At 59.3% G+C, this 14,850-nt stretch overlaps 1 protein-coding gene across 3 annotated transcripts in view; it reads right to left on the bottom strand.

Moving 5' to 3' along the window:
• LRP5 (LDL receptor related protein 5) overlaps positions 1-14,850 on the bottom strand; it is a 118,663-nt gene that overhangs the window by 54,717 nt on the left and 49,096 nt on the right. For all 3 annotated transcript variants that reach the window (XM_037838364.1, XM_037838365.1, XM_037838366.1), the window contains exon 6: positions 325-721. In XM_037838364.1, the coding sequence (XP_037694292.1) occupies positions 325-721 (397 nt within the window). The remainder of the gene's footprint in view (positions 1-324; positions 722-14,850) is intronic.

Here is a 14,850-nt window from a genome sequence, read left to right on the forward strand (position 1 = left end):
TCTGCATTTTAGCAAGCCCTTCTCCAGGGGAGTTTCAGGTTCCAGAACATCAGAAAAGCACAGGTCTATGCAAAGTGCTTTTACATTGGTCTGTGCAAAGTGCTCTCACATCCATTTAGCTTCACTCCCAGCCCCAGCCAGGTAGGGGAGGCCTGACCCCTGCCCACCAGACCGCCACCCACTGGGCCCCCAGCCGCCCACCACCACCCCCACCTCCCAACCCCTCGCCCACGGGCTCCCCTCCAACACCCCAGCCTCCCCCTCGCTGCTTATCAGCCCCCACCAGCCCACTGCCCAGCCCCCGGCCCCCAGCCCCCGCCTTACCCCATCACGGGGTGCACCACGATGGCTCGGGGCTCGTCCAGGTCCTCGGAGACCAGGATCTTGCGGGAGGTGCCGTTGAGGCGCGTGACCTCGATGCGGTCGGTGCCCGTGTCGGTCCAGTAGAGGTTGCGGGCCACCCAGTCCACCGCGATGCCGTCGGGGTCGGTGATCTCCGTGTTGACCAGCGTCTGCGCCCCCGAGCCGTCCAGGCGGGCCCGGCGGATGGCCCGCGCCTCGTCGTCCGTCCAGTAGACGTAGCCCTCCAACGGGTCGTAGTCGATGGCAATGGCATGCCGCACGTCGTCCACCTGCAGCACGATGTCGGTGAAGTCGGGCGTGTCCAGCGAGATCCTCCGCAGGTCCGTCCGCCGGGCCAACAGCAGCACCTCCTCAGCCCCTGGGGGACACGCACGGTCGGGTCAGTGGACACGGCCAGCCTGGGGGGATGCAGTGGGGCGGGGCTCGACCAGGGCCCCAGGGCTTCATGTGGTGACCCACAATGTCGGGCCACACTGCCCCTCTCTTCCTCAGGCATCCCGGGAGCCCCGTGCGATCCCCATCTTACAGGTGAGGATCCCGAGGCCCAGAGAGGTCAGGCAGCCAGCTGAAAGCCACACAGCCACTGCGCGAGGACTGCCTCATGACCAGCTCCTTTCTCCCCTGCAAGCCCCTCGCCAGGCCACAAAGCAGCTGCAACTCAATCCCACCCAGGCTCTGGGCTGCAGACCCCGCTTGGCAGGCCACAGCCCCTCAGAGTACCCCCTAGACCCCACCGCACACTTGCTCAGCCCAAATGCCATGTCTTCCCAAAAGTCCCCCCACCCCTTTGCCTGCCCCCGCCAAGCCACAGCATGCCCCGTGACTGCACTGTCTTGAGTCCCAGCCCCACGGAGTCTCCCCAACGAGGCGGTGCACCAGGGGGCAGGCACCCCCATCTTCCTCCATCACCCCAGCCTGGGGTGCAGGGCCAGAAACGTCTTCAATTCACCTCTCTGCTCACTCTGCAAACATGGGGTCTGAGATGGAGGGGGTCCCGCAGGCTCTTTCGGAGGCACAGGTCAGCCCCCAGGGAGCAGGCAATGCCCCATCCACGCCCTGCCAGCTGTGTTTCAGAACCACCCATGAAGCACGGCCCGGCCCAAGCCCGGTGCTGGGGAAGCTTCGTGCCTGAGACCCTCACAAGGTGGGTGGACGGGGGGTCAGAGCAGCACCGAGGGGGATGACGGGGCCGAGCCCTCCTGGGGCCACCCGCAGCCAGGCCTGGCCACCGCAGGGGCACAGGAGGATGCTCAATTACTCCGGTCTCGGGTAAAAGCCCGTGCTCTGATGGCCAAGGGCAGGACTCCCCAGGAACACGCAGCTCCGTGTAGTTAACCCCATGGTCCAGACTCCTGCATGTGGCCTGGCAGCCCACGGTCACCAAACAGGCACAAAACGCGGGCTCCTCCAGGCTGCAGCTCGGCCCAGGCCTGGGTCTCGCCCTGCAGAGCACATCCCGGGCACGAGAGGGCCGGGGGACTGCAAGCAGATCCATGGGGGTGGAGGGCTCTCCCTGGATCTCTAGTCTGAGTGTTCATGAATTCTGGGAGCCCCTGAGGGCCCATGTCACCTGCTCTGGCTGCAGGGGTCAGTGTGGACACCCTCTGCCCACTCAGTTTACCCACTTTCCCCAACAGCTTCTCAGACCCCTGAAGTCCCAGAGGGGGCGGGGGGCTGCGGAACTCCCCCCTGAACCTGCAACTCCCCACACACTCCCGAGCCCCAGGGCCTGAGCGAACACCAAGCCTAAGAGCCAAAGCAGAGACGAGCGTCCAGAGAAGAGAGAAAAGGAGAGAAGGCCCCGCACGCAGGGCTATTAATACTTTTTACCTCTCTCCTGGGTCCTCCTTGTGCGGACGCAGGGAACCCGGGGGCTGGCTCCCCAACCCTGAGACAAGGCCTCCCAGGCTGCCTTGGATGGGACAGCGCTCCCCCTTCCTGAGCCGAGTGCCGGCTCTTTCTAGTCTCAGGCCCCACAGAACCAAGACGGTCAGGGAAGCCAGGACCACTGCTGGTGCTCGGGGACACTTGCCTGGTTAGAGGAGAGGGGCCCAGAGGGGACAGGGGCCCACCTGGGATCACACAGCAGCTGGGGCTCACGACCGGCCGGCCACCTCCCTCATGGCCAGGCTCCAGCCCGGGCCTCGGCAGCCCCCGGACCCATCTACTCCACGTCTGACCGAGCTGTGGCCTCGAACAACAGCCAGCCTCCTGCACCCCAGTGCCTGCTTCCTGACACAAGGGTGGCAGCCCTTGGAAACCGAGGGCTGCAGGATGGATCTGGGGTCCTGGGCTGTGCCTTTCAAGTGAGGATCCCCCACTCTCCTGCTCCAAGCCCGGGAGGTTGTAACCGATTCTGCCACTAGAGGGCGGACACGTGACAGCAACAGACGCATGAGCCCAGGGCTGGGGAAACTGAGGCAGGCAGGTGAGGAGGGCAAGGCGCTGGCCAGCACCGAGGACACGACGGCAGGGAAGCCTCTGCAACTCAAACTCAGGTTTACCCAGACATGTTCATGCAAGTTCTGATGTGGGGAAGGGAGATGCTAAATTTAAAGATTTTCTTCCTCTGGGCTCTACTCCCAGAATGTCTGTTGACATCTGACATGTCCTTCAAGGCCCAGGCCACATGCCTCCTCCTCCAGGAAGCCATCCCTGCCTGCCCTACCTAGAGGATGGGCCGACACCCCCTACACACCCACACACCCCCCTTGCACACTGCCTGCCCCTCTGCTGGGCACCCCCTTACTGGCCTCAGCTCATAGGGGTTCTGGCACAGGCCCCTTCACTCCCCGCCAACGCCACACCCAGAGCAGGGCCTGAGTACGAGCATGGAGACACAATGCCTCGTCCTAAGACAAGCAGAGAGGATTCAGGGCAGAATCTCCCGCCCCCCAGCTCTGCCCCCCACTGTGTGACCTGGGGTAGGTGCCCGGCCCTCTCTGGGCCTCACTTTTCTCATCTGGAGGAAAGAGTCTGCTGGACCTGATGCAGAAAACTCTGGTCCTGGAGGGAAACTGACACTCAGAAGGATGTTCTGAGTCTATTCAGCCTCACCCCGTTCCTGTAATCCTAACACAATCGATTAGACACAGTCCTCACGCCAATCCCACGAGGCACAATGATGAAGAAACTGACACACAGAGAGGTTTAGCCCCCAGCCTAAGGACACATAGCAAGAAATGGAGAAGCCCTGTGAACATGTTGCTCCTAGGAGCCGGCTCACACCGGAAGCCTGAGCTCCATGCACGCGTGGCCTGGCTGGCTCTGCTGTCCCTTCATTCTCTGTGAGCCCCAACTCTAGGCTAAGCCCTAGAACCGAGCAGAACCCTCAGAACACACAGCCACGAACTGTCATGGGGGCCATGAAGGAAAGCTAGGGTTAAGGGGCGCACGCGAGGGGCCTGCCTGAGGTTGGGGAGCTGGCCTCCAGCGCCAGGAGCTGCTGGGATTCATGCAGCTTCACCACGTGGAAGATTCCAGCAGAGTGCCCCAAACAGGCCCCAGGCGATCAGGAGCTGGGCTTGACAAAGCCTCAGGCAGAACTAACTGCTGGGATGAATCTGTAGTGTCCCTTGACTCCGAAGCGGGGGGGGGGGGGGGGTCCTCTGACACCCCTTGAGCTACAGCACCTTTGGGGGTTCATTTGGGCTTTGCAGAGAAAACATACAGACCAGGAGAGAGACCAGGAGAGAGCCCAGGCATTTGCTAGAAGGTCCGAGCGGGCTGTGCCCGGCACAGAGAGCCACTGGCCTGGCCTCTGCCGGACGCTTGCAAAGGCCGTCAGCCTCCGAGGAGCTTCTGTTTGCAACAGGGTCTGGGCAGCCCTGGCCACGGGCCTGGGGCCTGGGGTGGGCAGAACGCAGGGGCTGTGCCTGACAGTGAGGGAGTGAGGTCAGCCCCCTCCTGGGACCAGCCCCCAAGCCCAGTTAGGGTTTGCTTAAACCCCAGGAAAGTAAACTGTTTAGAAACCATTTGGCCAAATGCTTTCCTTTGGGGCTGTTTAAACAAATAGCCAACCCAACGGGTGTTGCCAAAGAAAGTGAAACCTCCCCCTCGATGGGCCGCTGTCCCCGGAGCCTTCCAGGGCGGGCTCCAGACCCTCCCCACCCGCCCTGCACGCCCACAGCTCAGCGCCGGGAAAGCAGGCAGCACCCAGGCCCCCGGGCCGCAGCCTCCCTGGCAGAGAGCACTTGGCTTGAAAGCAGGAAGGCAGGGCTGAGGGACGGCCTCCCGCTGTGGAGCCAGGTCACCATGGCCCCTCGGGCACCGTCCCCAGGGCCCCAGGGAGGGGTGGGAGGCACAGCAAGATGGGAGGTCACGTGGACGTGCAAGGGCCGTTCGGGAAGGGGCAGCACTGGCAGAAGTGTGGAGGGCGGGAGCGTCGGAGCCGGTGAGACACTGGGGGGGCAGGCACAGGGCTGACCTGGCCCGTGCCCACCGTGACCCCTCCGAGAAGCCTGAGCTGCCCTGCAGGGCTCCACTCTTCGCTGAGCACCTACTGCACGTGGGACCTTGGGCGGCTCCAAACGCACCCCTGTCCTCAAGGAGGCTGCATCCAAACAGCTCCCTGAGTGTGCAAGGGGGTCACAACCACGAAAACAAACAGAAAGCCTCCCATACACACCCGCTGGGAGGAAACCCGCTCGAAGGTCAACAGTGGTTCTGGCTGTGGGTGATGACTCTGATTGGATAATTTCCATGGAGGTGTGGCCCCACCCATTCAGTGTGGGCCTTGATTAGTTTACTAGAGCACTATAAAAGCTCAGACAGAAGGAGCGAGCTTGCTACAGCCAAGAGGGGCTCTTGGAAGAAAGCATAGAAGCTAAGAGAGGACAAACACCCCAAGAGCAACTGAGAGTGACATTTTTGAGGAACTGCAGCCTAGAGAGGAACGTCCTGGGAGAAAGCCATTTTGAAACCAGAACTTTGGAGCAGACGCCAGCCACGTGCCTTCCCAGCTAACAGAGGTTTTCCGGACACCACTGGCCATCCTCCAGCGAAGGTACCTGATTGCTGATGTGTTACCTTGGACACTTTATGGCCTTAACCCTGTAACTTTGTTACCAAATAAACCCCCTTTATAAAAACCAATCCATTTCTGGTGTTTTGCATCCCAGCAGCATTAGCAAACTAGAACAGGGGGTATGTTGGAGTCCTCTGTATGGGTTTTCACAAGTGTCCTGTAAGTTTGAAATTACTTCAAAATAAAAAGATTTTTTTAAAAAAGACACATAAGTGAGTAAGAGAAACACCAAAACCCCAGCCACGAATGGGCATAGGCCATGAACACCAATTAAAAAGAAAAAAATACAAATTGCCAATAAACATGAAAAACGGGTAACATCTTAGTAATATGCAAACAGACACGAGAAGCCCACTGTCGGGAATCAGATGTCCTCCAGGAGGGGCCGTCAGCCAACCACCCACATGGATCCAACGAGGGGCCCCTGAGCCAGTCATTTCCTTCTGAGAATATATTCCAAAGAAGAAACTAGAAATGCAGACAGGCTGATTTCACAGATAGTCTCCACAGCAGCAGAAAGCCAAACCCAAAGAAAGGAAACTGGAGATCACCTAAATGTCCCACAGGAGAGAAGCAGCTAAATAAGCTAAGGTGTCCTGGTGACAGGATGGCAGGCAGGAGAGAACTGAACAATGCAGGACAGGCTCGTGGCACACTGAACGGGAAAAATCAGTGCAAAACGACACACATAATATGAACAAACTATGTGAAAAATACGTGTGAATATATGGGTAGAAGAAAAGAGGCATAAGCAACACATCCAAACATTCACAGCAGGTAAAGAAAAACATGACAGGTGGCTTTTATTTTCTTCATTATTTTTTTATGATGTTTGCTTTTCAACAGTGAACATGGATGTTCCTTTATAACAAGCTACAAACAAGACTTAAAAGTTGATCCACAGAAGACCCCACAGTCCAGGCAGGAGATGGGTGTCCCACCCGTCAGTCGCCAACGCTGGCCACGAACGCTGGTGATTTGGCTCCCAGGTGCTCAGCCGTGTGGAAGGGGCGGTGGGGACAGGGGAGGACCCGTTTCCAGCCCTGAGAACAATCGGGCCATTGCAAGAAGCCAGGAGGCCTCCCAGGCATGACTGACTGAACCGCCATGGACAGTAGAGACCCGGCTCTCAGTCCCCCCATCCCCCTGCAGCAGGGCCCGGTCATCCCAACGGACACAATAGACATCGCGACCCTCCCCGGCTGAGCCAGCCTGGAAAGGTGACCTCAGAGCCAGCCCAGGGCTCCCGCCACAGCCAAGGACTCAGAACCCACTGCTTTCATTGGCCTCTCTCCACCTCCTGACACCCACTCCGAGCTCCCCTTCCAGCTCCAGGGTCTTCTTCGGCCACCCCAGGCCTGGAGGCGCCCAGACAGAGCCGGGTCACTGCACAGGCCACTGTCCACTCTGAAGTTTCTCAAGTCGTTAACTGCCTGGCGGTGGCGGCCTCACATCAGGCAGGCAGCCGGGTTATTTTGTTTTTAGGGCTTGATTAAGTGTCCCCACTGCCCCCTGGGGTAACTGGTTGGATGACCCGGAGACCACAGCCCGTCATCCCGGGCCAGGAAACCGCACCGAGTGACCGCGGGGTCACCAGGCAGAGGAAGTGGCCGGGAGCAGCGCTGACTCCGCTCACAAGCTGAGGCCCCGGCAGCTGTCCACCCGTCCGGTCCTCTCGGGTCACCCAGCCAGCATGGAAGCCCAGGCCCTCAGGAGTGGCTCCACGGGCGCCCCAACTTGGAATCTGGGCCCCTATCTGCTCAGCTCCACAGTGAGGAAAATAACAGCACATCCCAGGCGTGACTGACCGAACCGCCATGGACAGTAGAGACCCGGCTCTCGGTCCCCCCATGTCCCTGCAGCGGGGCCCAGTCATCCCAACGGACAGAAGAGACACCACGACCCTCCCCTGCTGACCCAACGGTGGCTCCGAGGTCACTGCTCCATTCAGAAGCCGGGGCAGCCAGAGAGTGAGGGGCTCAATATCAGCCACCGGCCTGGTCCCAAACACCCCAGGTGTCAACACCCCTCACGACCCTCCCATCACGGGTATCAGTCTCAGTGCCCCCCCACTGTCTGCCCCTCCCGTGTCCGCCTCTGCTCACCCCTCCCAGACCCTCAGAGCAGCCACCAAGCAGCAGCTCCCAGAAGAGGCAGTGCCAGCCAGTGGTTAGTGCCCCTCCAGCCCCCAGCCCCACCGTGCCTCTGTTTCCTCACCTGTAGGACTTGGATGTGAATGTGTCCCACAGGGGGCTGGCAGGTTCTGCAGGAGCACACACCCACCCCTGCGGCACCCAACATGCCCACACCCCCCAGGCCCCCCACCCCAGGCCACATTCCCTCTCAACCAGGAGCAGAGACGCCTCGTGACGCCAGGTCGAAGGGGCCTCTCCAGACACAGAAACGGACGAAGCAGCTGTGGTTTGCTGGGACAAATTAAAGGGGGTAGCCTTGGTGCCCGAAACACAGAAACCCTGTGGGGGGCTGGTTACAAGACAGCCAGCGACTCAGACGAGCCAGGGGGCTGGGTTCCATCCCTTTGGGCACGTGGCTCAATTTTTAACAAAGCCAGCGCAGAGTACCCAGGCCTGGGCACTCGGTGGGTGCTCAAAAGCCAGAAGCAATCGTTTCCGCCCCGAAGCCACCTGCCCCCAGCCCCCCGCTCCCTGCGGTCATTTTCCCTCCACTTCAAGGGCAGCTGCAGGCCAGGATGCCCGGCTCCCTTCTTCCAGGATGGTGAGAGAGCTTTCCGTCTGCAGGCCCTCCGTGCCTTGTTCACGGAGCCGGGCTCGTCCCAGCCCTCTCTCCACAGCTCTTGTGAGGCCCCACCTGTGCCTGCCAGGGACTCCCCCACCCCAGCAAATATTATCACTGCTGCGATCACTGCCCTGCCTTGGCAGTGGTCATCAAAATGATGTATCAGCTTGGAGCCTGCAAAAATGCCCTTTTTAAGTCAAAAATGGTTGAATAGCAGCAGTTCACCTAACATGTGCACAGCACTTTACAGTTTAGAAGGCACTTTCACGCACATGGTCCTTTTCTATTTTTTTTAATATGCATTTCTTTTAACTTTTTATTTTAAAATACATTCAAATTTACAGAACAGTTGGAAAAATAATACAATCCCCTACAGAGAACTCCAACATATGCTACCGCCCCCAAACCCAGATCCACCCATTTTGCTATATCATTCTATCTATCCATCAGTTTATCAGTCCATCTACCCACCTGCCCACCAATCTATCCATCTTCTGAACACTTGAGTGCAGGCTGTATGCACTGTGTTCCTTGAACACTTAACACTGCCACGTGCATTTCTTAAGGACAAGGATATTCACTCACGTAACCACCTTAAGTGCAGTTTTCGAGGTCAAGAAATTTAACATTTCTATGAAGCTGAGTCTACATTTGAATTTTTCATATGTCCCAGTCACATCCCTTTAAGACTTTTCTCCCGCAGTCCTATCCCCTTGGCACCGAAAAGAGACCCGAGGGCCCAAACTGGCTCAGGGACACAGCCACACGGCATCCAGGGCCCGGGAAGGAGGCGGAGAGGCCCCTCAACGCGACTATGACGGTCACCCCCGAACCCACTGATGCCCAAAGAACTGCAGCCCTTGCGGGGCACACGCTCTCAGGGCAGCGAGTCACCTCTCCCAGCACTTTCCTGGCACTGACGTGGGACCCACAGGAAGCGGGAGGAGGATGAAGCCGGAATCCCCAACCCCCTCCACCCCCACTGGAGGGAAGCCGAGTGCAGCAGCTGCACAGCTCTCAGAGGGGCCAGGGAAGGAGCCGGAGGGCTCTGTGCCAGGGCTGGGGTTCTGCATCGAGGCCTGAAGCGTGCTGGGTCAGGGACGCGAGGGAGGGTGCTCGGGCAGCTGGCACAGTGGAGCAGAGGCAGGGAGACCACGGGGCAGAGTGCGGGTTCGAAAGGGGCAAAGGGCAGGAAAAGGAGAAGAGGCTGGGAAAGGGGGCTGGAGCCACCCTGGCTCTCTGGTGACAAGCAGGCAACCTGCAGCGTCAGCCTGGCACACGTGGGGTCCTGGGGTGAGCCTGTGATCGCGCCAGGGCACGTGGAATGGGGGAGGAGGGCAGAGGCACCAGGGCACGGTCAGGGGAACCCAAGCAAGGAGTCTGGGGCATCACCAAACCCAGAGAGGGCAGCTGGGCAGGGCTGCGGAGGTTCAGGCGGCCCCACTCCAGGACTCAAGGCTTGGCGAGGACTTTCTCTGTGGAGCCCCAACCCAGAGAACCCAGAACTGAAGACCCCCAAGAGAAAGGGGAGCCAGGCTGGAGCTGGGCTTGGGGCACAGCAGCCAGGGGGACACCGCACAGGCTGGGGTGGGGGGACAAAACCAGTGCCAGGGGGTGACTGGACCCTAACTCTGCTGCCAGTGGAAATGGGGCGTCCACAGAGCTCACCAGCCCCAAGTGGCAGCATCTGGCTTTATTTCCCCAGTCCCAGGGTGGCAGTTTCCTCTTTCTAAGAATATGGTATCTTTCCCCCACTCTCTATATTTAGGGCATGAGATCTAAAAATTAGTGTTTGGGCTAAGACCTAGATGAGCCCATGCCACGTGGTTCCATCTCTGTGACGTTCTGGAACAGAAAAAACGAACCCGCAGCGACGAGCCGGGGCACAGCTGCCTCTGCAGCGAGGAGGGCAATGGAAAAGTCATTCATCTGGACTTGGGGGGTAGGTGGTTACACGGGGGTGCATGACTGTCGAAACTAACCAAAACGCGCCCTTAAAATTGGTACATTTTACTGTCTGGTGTTTCGTGTGTTTTTTTATGTTAGCGCTCAGGCTGTGGACCGTTTCCTGGGACTCGGCGATTTTTCTTGCTATTAAACATTCACGGTCAGTGGCTGAGAACAGCAGCTGCCTCTTGTCTGCAGAGCCAGTGGCCGTCACCGCGGGGGGCGGGCTCGTGACAGGGGCCTCCTTTCTCCTCCCTCTGACCCACTTCCCTGATAAGTGACAGGGCAGGCAGGGTCTGGGAACAAACGCCCCTTATTCCCGGCCCACTGCCTCAGCTAATCCACCCGGACAGACACAGGGACGTGAGGGGCTCTGAGACGGCAGCCCCCGTTGTCAGTCTGCCTGCCCGTCCGTCCCCACAGTGCCCCTCTGTTCCCCTCGTTGTCCCTCACCCCCCACCCCTGACTCCTTTTTGCTTCTCGTCCCTGGTGAACATCTGTTAAAGCCACTCCTGGGCGAGCGGCACAGGTGGCCCAGACACCGCCTGGCCACGGCCACACCGGGGCGGGGGACGGAGAGCAACGTGGGGCCGTCCCTCAAGGGACGTGGGGCTGCACACTTGGCACCGGCCGCGGCCAAGGATGACAGAATTCACTGCCCCACAGCGGGGCAGGGGCACTGCCACAGAAGCCCCCCGGCGATGAGGAATGGGTCCTGCTCAGCACGGGGGACAGAAATCGAAACCACTGGGCAGAGCCAGAAAGACGGGGCACCGAGAGGGCCAGGGGCGGCCCAGATGGCTGGTCCTGGGGCCGTGCAGCAGGCCCCGCCAACGCTGTTTTTAGCGCATTCCACATAATTGGAAAAACGTGGGGAAACCAAAGCCAGCTGCGCGTCTCCATCTGCTGTGGGGGGAGAGGGGAGGGGAGAAGCGAGGGGAGAGCGTAAGGAGGGGGTGAGAAGGGAGAGGGGTGGCAAAGCCTCCGGTTCTGACCCAGGCTGGGGGGCCCGAGGCTGGACGGCCGAGGCCTGGGAAGGGCCCCCTCGAAGTTATTGTCTCTTAGGGTCAAGGAGCAGCAACACAGCCATCCAGGGGTCTCCCCAAAACCGCACAGCACTGGGGCAGGAGGGGCCCCTTGCCGTTCCCCCCTTCCTGGACTCCCAACCTACAGTGTCCCCACGGGGGCCACTCGGGATGGGGAGACGCTGTCCCAGATGGTGCCCCCGCCCACAGGCCTGGGACGAGGGGGAAACACAGAGGGCTCTGAGCCCAAAGCGGGAGAAGCAGAAGGCGGTCCCGGGCAGGAGGGTCCGGGCTGCCGTCTGCTGCGGGCTTCCCCAGGGGCACGGGGGAGGCACTTCACTGGTGGCCTCTCTGCCGGTTCCCCCAACCATGAAAAAGGGGGGTCACTCGCTCTCCGCATTTTACAAGTGAGAATACCACGGCGTGGAGGCTGCTGGGACCCTCCTTGGGGGACCCCTGGAACGCCACTCCACTCGTGCATGGGGACCCTAGCACTGCCGCCAGCTCGGCCTCTTTCTTGGGGAAGACGTCTGAGCTCTTGCACAGAGTCGGCTCTCGTTTGCTCAAAATCAGGGAGGAAGTAGGATTTATATCCCCAAAACGTCTTCATAGCCAGCTCTGTGAAGCATGAAACATCCTGCACCCAGCACGGGGGCCCAGGAACCAGCAGGTCGTGCCCGAGCTCTGGCTTCAAACTCAGGATTTCCCCTGGGGGCTTGCAAAGCAGATGCAACCCACTGTACTTTGCATGGGGGGCTGGGTGTTCCGGGACCCCACCCCGCCCAGTGCCAGCCTTTGTCCCACGGGAAGGGGTGCTGCCTGCCCCCAGCCCCCAGGCCACATCCACACTCTCAACAACCTTCTCGGCCCCCTCGCCGGCCTGACCAGGAGGGAGGACACCCCGTCACGTCCACCCAGCGCCCCCAGACACTACCCCTGCCTTGGCGTCCACTCTGGATTCCGCAAGTTTGGGGAAACAGTGCTTCTGTCGTCCAATCAGATTGCCTGCCCAGCTCATGTTTCAAGTTCAAAGTGAGTTCTATTATCTTCCCCTTTTTACCAATGAGGACACCGAAGCACAGAGAGGCCAAGGCATCTCCCAAAGGTCACACGGCCAGGACGAGGCTTAAGGCCTCATGAAACGATGACTAAGGAGACAGCTCTCACTCAACATTCACAATGAGGCGATCCAAATTCTGGGTTTGCCTGACACTGTTCAGCTCCTCACTACCCCAAAGAGCCTGCAGCAGGCTTCCGAACGGGTGTCCTCCTGGCCGAGACGCTGCTTCCAACGCCTCGAGTCCCCCCAGCACGGCCTCTTTCGGTCTCCGTCACCCGCACATCCCTCCTCCCCGCAGGCCTCTCCCCTAGCCGGGGATGCCTCCTGAGCCCCAGGGTGGGGCCACTGCTCCATCCCTCCTGGCACACAGGACTACACCCATTCCTCCCAGGTCCACAAGGGGACAAGAAAAACCCTACAGGATTTCACGTTTCATTCTGGTCGCTTTGCTCCTGCATTACCAGCTGCTGTCTCCAGTTTTCATAAGCCATAACCCGGCACATCAGCAGCAGCAAAGCTGCTTCTACAGATCGTTTGTGTCCACCGGGGTATGAAACCACACACACAAATGACCCCCGCAGCCTGGAAATCAGCACGGGGGGATCCCCAGGCGACAGCACGTGGTGGCCTTCCAATAAAAAGCTGCCCTTTAGCAGGAAAGGAAAAGAACAAACATTGGAGGGTGGGGAACCTGTTTCCTGAAATCCCTCCATTTTTTGGCCTTCCCTTTTTCGGGAATCTGAAACCCCACGTGGGCCCTGCTCAGTGGCCGTCTTTGCCTCACCACAGGTGTTACGTGGGCCTGCATCAGGCCCCCCAAACAGAACAAAAGATCCTAAAGCTCAAAATCTTTCTCACTCATCCCGTATCCCTCCAGATAAAGAAACAAGGAAAAATATCTTAGAACCAACTCAACTTTCCAGAAATCCAACTTGGTGGCAAACCCTTGACTTGCTTCGAAGAATTTTTAGGCTTCTTCTCAACACAAACTAAAACTTTAGAAAACAATTGTTTATCTTTTCCCACCCTGCTGCCCCTGGAACACCTCGACTTCACACAGGCCCAGGGTAGGGAGAGAAACCACCTGGCTTTCTCCAACGCGAGTGATTTCTAAAAGTGTCCTCCACAGCGGGGGTCGGGGGGCAGCGCCATGCAGCCAAATCACCCAGGAATCTGGACACCACCCTCCTTGGCTGGTGAGGAACAGCTTCCGACAGGAGCAGCAGGGTCTGCTGCCCACCCACCCTCGGGGGTCTGTGGGCCCAGCTGCGTGGCACAGAGCACCGGGCTGGGGGCCTGAGATGCCTGCTCAGACCCCTGGTCACCTCCTCTGGGGGGAGTCCTCCCACCAGGACCCCAGCCCCCTGCCCAACAATGGGGTCTGGGAAGGCTCTGGAACCCACGGCTGCTCGGGTCCCGGTGCTGGAGACTCACGGTTAACATCTGCAGAAAGAACACAGTGTCCGGAAGGGCTCAATAGGGTGGGCCGTCCCCAGGGGGCACTGGGCACCCAGAAAGGAGTCAGGCCTCCGCGTCAGCCACGGCCCCTGCTCCTCTAGTTGGAAGAGACCACCCACTTCCCTCGCTGACCCCAGTGACAGCCCTGCCCCTCCCAGGGTGTGGGGGGATCCTTGGGACAGCAGGGGCCCATCCGGATGCCCAGCGTGGAAGTGGACGTGGCCGTGTGGGCTGTGTGCACCTCCCACGTGGCAGGCATGTGTGCGGCACTTTCCATTCCTGTAGCTCTCGGGGTCCTCCACAGTTCCCTGAGCAGGGTGGTCCTGTGTCCCTGTCTCACCAACGAGGACAGCAGGTGCAGGGCAGCACAGCCCCGGGCACCACTGACTCCTGGAGGACCCCTGGGTCGCTTGGGCAAGCTCTTTCTGGAACTCCAGGCTGCTCCAGCTGTGCCCCTGGGAGGCTGCCCAAGCCCACATCCCATTTCTGCCTATACCCTGATTCTAGAACTTTGATGCACAAGGTCCCCTATCAGAGGCCATGAGTACCCCCCACTCCTTCCACAAATGTCCACTCAATGAGGCCACTCCAAGCGGACAGAGAAAGCAGCCACACCTACACCCAGCCTTGCCCTCTCCCCTCCAGAGCAGATGAAAGCAACCGGCTTCACCAACGGATGGCGGCTACGCGTGCCAGACCCAGGCCTAGCTCGGAAGTCACACAGCCGCAAAAAAGGAAAAAACACCCTACAGGGGAAAATGGCAAAAAGATATATCCATTTGACAAGCTCTTCTTCAGGCACTAAAACTCATGTTTTTTGAAGCATAACAGACACAAAAAAATAAATGCCCCTATGGTATGTAAGAATATACTCACAGGAAAAGACCAGAAGGGGACTCTCACCAAAATACTGAGAGCTTCTCCAGGTTTTCCCTTGGTCTCTCAACACACCCAGCAAGACCAGTTACCTAAGTAGAAGACCCAGTGCAAAATGGAAATGCAGAGCATGGCCCAAGGGGGCCCTCCTACGTGTGGGGTCCTCCAGCCCAGGCGCCAAGCTCACTCCTGCCTCTGAGCCGCCGTACATGCTGTTCTTTCTCGCTGGAAGGGTGCTCACTACAATTTATTTTCCCCCTTCTTCCTTTTAGTCCTTCGGGACTCAGCTTAAACGGTGGGTCCTTGGAGAATCCTCTGCCCTCCTTCTCAGGTAGACA

The sequence above is a fragment of the Choloepus didactylus genome, chromosome 6 (assembly GCF_015220235.1).
Source record: "Choloepus didactylus isolate mChoDid1 chromosome 6, mChoDid1.pri, whole genome shotgun sequence".
Classification (NCBI taxonomy): Eukaryota; Metazoa; Chordata; class Mammalia; order Pilosa; family Megalonychidae; genus Choloepus; species Choloepus didactylus.